Genomic DNA, 7,500 nt, shown 5'->3' with positions numbered 1-7,500 from the left:
CAACACAGCACCTGGAAGACTGTCAGTATAAGACTGTCAGTATAGCCAACACAGCACCTGGAAGACTGTCAGTATAGCCAACACAGCACCTGGAAGACTGTCAGTATAGCCAACACAGCACCTGGAAGACTGTCAGTATAGCCAACACAGCACCTGGAAGACTGTCAGTATAGCCAACCACAGCACTGGAGACTGTCAGTAGAGCCAAAACAGCACTTTGGAGACTGTCAGTATAGCCAACACAGCACTTTGGAGACTGTCAGTATAGCCAACACAGCACCTGAAAGACTGTCAGTATAGCCAACACAGCACCTGGAAGACTGTCAGTATAGCCAACACAGCACCTGGAAGACTGTCAGTATAGCCAACACAGCACTTTGGAGACTGTCAGAGAGCCAAAACAGCACTTTGGAGACTGTCAGTATAGCCAACACAGCACTTTGGAGACTGTCAGTATAGCCAACACAGCACCTGAAAGACTGTCAGTATAGCCAACACAGCACCTGGAGACTGTCAGTATAGCCAACACAGCACCTGGAAGACTGTCAGTATAGCCAACACAGCACCTGGAAGAGTATAGCCAACACAACACCTGTCAGTATAGCCAACACAGCACCTGAAGACTGTCAGTATAGCCAACACAGCACCTGGAAGACTGCCAGTATAGCCAACACAGCACCCAACACAGCACCTGGAAGACTGCCAGTATAGCCAACACAGCACCTGGAAGACTGCCAGTATAGCCAACACAACACCTGGAAGACTGTCAGTATAGCCAACACAGCACCTGGAAGACTGTCAGTATAGCCAACACAGCACCTGGAAGACTGTCAGTATAGCCAACACAGCACCTGGAAGACTGTCAGTATAGCCAACACAACACCTGGAAGACTGTCAGTATAGCCAACACAGCACCTGGAAGACTGTCAGTATAGCCAACACAGCACCTGGAAGACTGTCAGTATAGCCAACACAGCACCTGGAAGACTGTCAGTATAGCCAACAGAGCACCTGGAAGACACAACACCTGGAAGACTGTCAGTATAGCCAACACAACACCTGGAAGACTGTCAGTATAGCCAGTATAGCCAATACAGCACCTGGAAGACTGCCAGTATAGCCAACACAGCACCTGGAAGACTGCCAGTATAGCCAACACAACACCTGGAAGACTGTCAGTATAGCCAACACAGCACCTGGAAGACTGTCAGTATAGCCAACACAGCACCTGGAAGACTGTCAGTATAGCCAGCACAGCACCTGGAGACAAAGACTGTCAGTATAGCCAACACAGCACCTGGAAGACTGTCAGTATAGCCAACACAGCACCTGGAAGACTGTCAGCATAGCCAACACAGCACCTGGAAGACTGTCAGCATAGCCAAACACAGCACCTGGAAGACTGTCAGTATAGCCAACACAGCACCTGGAAGACTGTCAGTATAGCCAACACAGCACCTGAAAGACTGTCAGTATAGCCAACATAACTTGTTCTATAAACACACATTCTTACTATACCTTATTTTACATTACCTACATTATACATCCTAACCACATCTCTAACCACATCCCTACACATCCCTACACATCCCCCCTACAGCTATCATCCCTACCCTTTTCTCTTTCTGTCTGTCTGTCTGTCTGTCTGTCTGTCTGTCTGTCTGTCTCAAAACACAAAAACATCATAGAGCACACACCCCCACCCGCCCCCAGTCACGCACCTCACAACATAATTAGCTAACGTACAGGTAATTAATACAACTAGTGCCAGTTACCTGTGCCACTTAACCCCTCTCACCCCTCTCAACCCCCTCTTCCCACTCGTTATCAAGATTATTTAATGAATTTAATGAGGTTAATATAGAGACTGTACCACTACCCTCGTCGTTAACACCAGTAATATACACCAGCTGTAGTATACCATCATTATACCAGCTACAATTATACCAGCTGCATTATACCAGCTAGCATTATACCACTACCATTGTACTACTACCATTGCACCAGCTGTAGTATACCATCATTATACCAGCTACAATTATACCAGTTGCATTATACCAGCTGCATTAGACCAGCTAGCATTATACCACTACCATTATACCAGCTGCAGTATACCATAACCATTATACCAGCTGCATTATACCACTACCACCACACCAGCAGCAGCAGTATACTACCACCACACCAGCAGCAGTATACCAGTAGTGTAGTGGCCTGGTGGAGTGCTGGCCAGGTCCCGATAACACTGAGCGGGTAACAAGGGCACAACATGAATATATTCGCCAGCGTGAAAACAATTTGTGTGGAGGAGTGTGTGTGTGTGTGGTAGAGGCCGCCCATTACTCTTGTGGAAGCTGCCCGCCCAAGTGTGAGTGAGTGGGTGGGTGGGTGGGTGGGTGGGTGGCACTGATCCCCACTCGTGGTTCAGTTTATCTCTGCCGCCCTCACTTCAGGCTACCTACTCCCTACCACCCGCCGTAATACACGTCCACCTTACCCTACCCCACTGCACTACACACACACACACACACACACACACACACACACACACACACACACACATACACACATGCCCAATATTCCTCACCCAACAGCCACAACCTGGCACTCCCCTCACCATTGGCACCCGGACAGTAAAACACTTATATTTTCGACACACTGCCTAAGTGCCGTGGTCATTCTCCCTCACCTCGGGGCATTGTTCGTGTGTATATGGAATCAAATACCACTTTTACTACCCACCAGAGTACAACACCCCCTTCCCTCACCCACCACCACCTATTTCTGGCTATAACAAGTGTCTATAATCCGCAAGGTAACATAAAACAACTATAGTATAATTGATTAATGATTATTGAAAGGTTGTGGAGGTATAATTCTCACCTGTAAACCTTTATTTAAGTCTCCCCCATAAGTAATGATTTTTTTTTTTAGTGATTAAAATATCGATATATCTAAGTCTATCCTTAATGCCTCCGTTTTCTATGAGTGTAAATAATTATGATGTAGCTTACCTCTCTCTCCTGTGTGTGTGTGTGTGTGTGTGTGTGTGTGGATTAGAACCAGGTATTCAAGTGTTTTGTTCCTGTACAACATAACAGATCTTTTTGTGTTTACATTCTTGAAAGTGTTAATACAGTAGTTGTTTTGTTATTGTGTTGTTGTTGTGTTTCAGTTAGGTTAAGGACACGTACAGACCAAAAGGCTAAGTACAAGGACACGTTCAGACAAAGTACAAAAGGTCTTCAACAACAACAACAACTACAGCAACAACAACAACGACAAATACACAACCACGTATATAATGAATGAGGTGACAAGACAAAAACAGTAATAAAACAAACAGGAGAGAAAAGTAAACGATAAAAATAAAAATAAAAGGCAGAATTACATTATTCCTTTTGACTGGTCGAGGGATAACTGCCCCTTCAAGTTCCTCCCCATCAACCTCCCCTTCACCTCCCACCCCATAAATCCCCCCTTCCCATACCACCCCATCAACCACCCTTCACGTACCTTCCTTTATAACCCCCATCAATTTCCTTCCCTATACCCTCATCAACTCTCTATACCCCTTCAACCTTTCCTCAGACCGACCGACCGACCGACCGACCGACCGACCGACCGGACAGCAGAGACAGACACACACACACGAGGAAAGGTTAACAAAAATCCTTGAGTACCAGCAACATCAACGTCCGCCATGAGTGAAGGCTGAGCACTAGGCATCAATCAGTAATGTACAAACACACACACACACACACACACACACACACACACACACACACACTCAACTACCTTACACCTTGCTATATAAATTGGCTATTAACCCATTATAGTACATCTTATATATATATATCGCCGTCGCAGCCAATCACAACACTGAACAGAATCCAATTTCCCCCAAAATATAAAACAAGTAAACAATGAACAGTTATACGAGGTGACGTCACGTGTGAACTAATATATATATACCTCACAAGTGACAAGAGGAGGAGGAGGAGGTCACAAGAGGTCACATTCTTACATCAGGTCACCTTTGGCTGAGTGTAGGATACCAGAGAGAGAGAGAGAGAGAGAGAGAGAGAGAGAGAGAGAGAGAGAGAGAGAGAGAGAGAGGAGAGAGAGAGAGAGAGAGAGAGAGAGTAATTTCATGGCACCTTCCCTTCCTTTCTCCTTTTCTCCCCTTCCCTCCCCTTTTACTTTTCTCCCTTTCTTCCCATCTTTCCCCTCTATTTCTTCCCCCACCCCTCCCTCTCTCTCTCTCCTCTTCCCCAGACACTATTTTCTGGCCCAGTGTTCAGGTGATGAGGCAAGGAAGTCTGGAAATACATTCTTGGTAATGTCACGCCAACCAAAACTTTTTTTTTTTCATTTTCCTTTTGATGTGAGTGTGTCAGAGGTGGGTGGAGTGTGCATACGCCACTGTAGGATGTTGGAGAGGAGAGAGAAAGAAGAGGAGAAAAGGAAGAGAACTGAGGAAGAGAGGGATATACTTGAAAGGAAATGAAGAAAAATTGGTACACACATACACGCACACACACGCGCACACACACACACAGGCACACGGTGTTGGTATCTGAGTACACCATCAATCGGTTTCCAATGGCGACACCTCTCCCGGCAGAGACTAATGTACCGGCCAGATCCAATCTTGCTGCTGTCTCCTCCTTCTCCGTCTTCTTCTTTCCTCTTCCGTTCCGTCTGTCTCTGTCTCTTTCTGTTCCATTACGTATACTTTCCCACCCCTCCCACTGCAGCTCATACCCTCTCTCAAACCCTCCCACCACCTCACAACCTAACCTAACCTAACCTAAATGAACGATAAATCACATACATTCTTTCATTCCCTTAACAAACATCTACACCAACTGCATCACCCTCTATCTGATCTCAAACACGAAGGTAGAAAACTAGAGAAAGTATATTATCATCTCACCGTACGGGTAGGAAAGTAGAGAAAGTAGACAGAAAGTATAAGACAAAAAAGTAAATATTACGTACGGTCCGAGAGAGAGAGCATATGAATTACCTCAGTGTGTGTAGCTGAGTGATTCGCTAATACACAGACGAGTACCGAGCTAAGTGGATGGCTAACAATCAACACCTGCATGGGTTTATTTGTATACGCTCCACCTACAGGTATGCTTAAGCTCTTGGTATAATATATAGTAATGCAGTTTCTGTGATGATGGAGGTCTATGATGAACTGAGACATTCTCCCTTCACCCTCTCTCTCTCCCTCTATGAAGTGTATAAAGCAGTACTATCTGTTCTTACCTTAAAGACTGTACTCGTTAATTATACTCATAGGTGAAGGTAGAGAGAGAGAGAGAGAGAGAGAGAGAGAGAGAGAGAGAGAGAGAGAAACATGACCCCCACCTCTTTCAGTACTTACTACAAAAACTCTACGCCCTGGGCACTGACGACACATCGATTTTCAGACAGAGGCGCTCCACCCTTCTGCACCCCCAGGAGAGAGAGAGAGAGAGAGAGAGAGAGAGAGAGAGAGAGAGAGAGAGAGAGAGAGAGAGAGCCCTCGACCCACCACCAACCACTTGACTGTCTGGCTAACGAGCACTTGGGCCATTGTTCCTCGTCTGGACTGTATAGCACAAACCTCGCAAGACACAGAGGGGGAGAGGGTGGGGAGGGGTAAAATCAATCCTAAAAACAAGATGATAAGATGCATTGCCATGAAGCTGTGTGAAGTCTCTGCTTCCATCATCCACCTTCATGAGGTTGTGACATGATGATGGTGGTACGATGATGATGATGATGATGATGATGATGATGATGATGATGATGATGAGATGATTCTAGCAAAAGTCTGAGTAATGTATACACACACACACACACACGCCACACACACACACACACACACACACACACACACACACACACCTGATATTTAATTCCCTCAACAATATATTCCCAATCTGTTGAGTTATACACTAAAGCGTAATGGCGGAACAACACTTAGAACAAATGCCTTTTTTTCTGCAGAATTATGCAGAAAACTTGGGAGGTAAAATATTGATCATCTCGGGGGTACTACTCGAGGGTGGGGAAGGAGGGTGAGGAAGAGGTTCAAGGAGGAGGAGGGTGAGGAGGGTGACGAAGGAGGTTCGAGGAGGAGGATGAGGAAGGAGGGTCGAGGAGGATGTTGGTACTTACATCGGGGTTACTGCCGTTCTTCCAGTACAGGTAGAATCCTTGAGGGTCCACCTTGAGTGTGACCGGCATCCCTGAGGAACTGTCCTGTGAGGTAAAGAAAGAGAGAGAGAGTTAGTATATTATTATTATTATTGCTATAAAAGACGAGTAACTTATAATTATCCACACAATACTCACATAACGCCAAAGGAGTTCCAGATACCACCAGACTGTGTTATTATATTGGGTGTTGAGTTTCCCGGGTCGTTTGTGGGGGTTTGTGTGTTTGGTGGGGGGCAGGGGGTTTGTGGGGGTGTAGGGGTTTGGGGGTGTAGGGGTTTGTGGGGTGTAGGGGTTTGTAGGGGGTGAATTTGGGGATGGGGAGGGGGGGTTGACAGAGAGGACATTCAGGCTACTGTGATTCCTTCCAAGTAACAAGTTTCATCAGGAACATTTAGAGGGGGCGAGGGGTGGGGGTGTTTGAAGTGGTTATGTCAGTAAGTAACAGAAGCAGCAACAACAACGTCACCAAGAGGAATCAGGAACTTTTTAGGGAGGTAGTGACAGAATCGGTAACGTAACAATCCCATCCTTAAGTAACACCATCAACAACATAAATAACTAACATTTAACAGTAGTAACAGTAACAATAACATCTCATTAAGTAACATGTACAGCATCAGTAACTTAAATACTAATCAGATGAGGATATTTAACCGGTTTGAGAAATAATCACACCTGTATTTACCTTTAATTAACTGTATGTCTCTCTCGTGTCCTAAGATCCAGAGAGAGAGAGAGAGAGAGAGAGAGAGAGAGAGAGAGAGAGAGAGAGAGAGAGAGAGAGAGAGAGTATTCCTCGTCGTTAAGCTGCATTAAGATAAAGTGAATTCAGTAGTAAATTTTCTCTCTCTCTCTCTCAATTAAGTCAATGGGAATAATAGTGTACTAATGGAGTCAACATTATTACTAGTTTCAACATCAACAAACATTCATTTTAGTATACACATCATTCATTTCAGACACCAAGGTCAACATTTATTTCTGTAGTAACATCAACCAACAGAAACAACATTAACACCACTAACTACCTAACTAACTAAGAGAATAACCACCACCACCACCACAACTCAACAACAACCCTCATTGGCCCCTCTTTACTAAACTGTGACGTCACGAAAATAAACAAAAGCAAAACAGCTGACGCGCGGCACAAGTCCAAGAGATAACATCGTTTAAGGAACTACAAGTGGCCATTTTAGCGATGGTGTTTGAGTGCGTAGGAAAAACAAAACAATATATCTACTAGAGTTCTTAAAAATACTAGTGTTATTGTTTTTGGTT

The 7,500-nt window shown here is 45.0% G+C and overlaps 1 protein-coding gene across 1 annotated transcript in view; it reads right to left on the bottom strand.

The window, feature by feature from the left end:
• Positions 1-6,261, bottom strand: part of LOC121866227 (1-phosphatidylinositol 4,5-bisphosphate phosphodiesterase classes I and II-like) — a 111,868-nt gene extending 105,607 nt beyond the window's left edge. Inside the window, 1 exon segment of the mRNA XM_042365840.1 lies at positions 6,178-6,261. Within this exon segment, the coding sequence (XP_042221774.1) occupies positions 6,178-6,246 (69 nt within the window). The 5' untranslated portion in view covers positions 6,247-6,261.
• Positions 6,262-7,500: the final 1,239 nt, after the last annotated feature.

The sequence above is a fragment of the Homarus americanus genome, unplaced genomic scaffold, assembly GCF_018991925.1.
Source record: "Homarus americanus isolate GMGI-L3 unplaced genomic scaffold, GMGI_Hamer_2.0 scaffold46974, whole genome shotgun sequence".
NCBI classification, from domain to species: Eukaryota; Metazoa; Arthropoda; class Malacostraca; order Decapoda; family Nephropidae; genus Homarus; species Homarus americanus.
The sequence above is the reverse complement of the archived record's forward strand: the minus strand, read 5'-3'. Positions and strand labels throughout refer to the sequence as shown.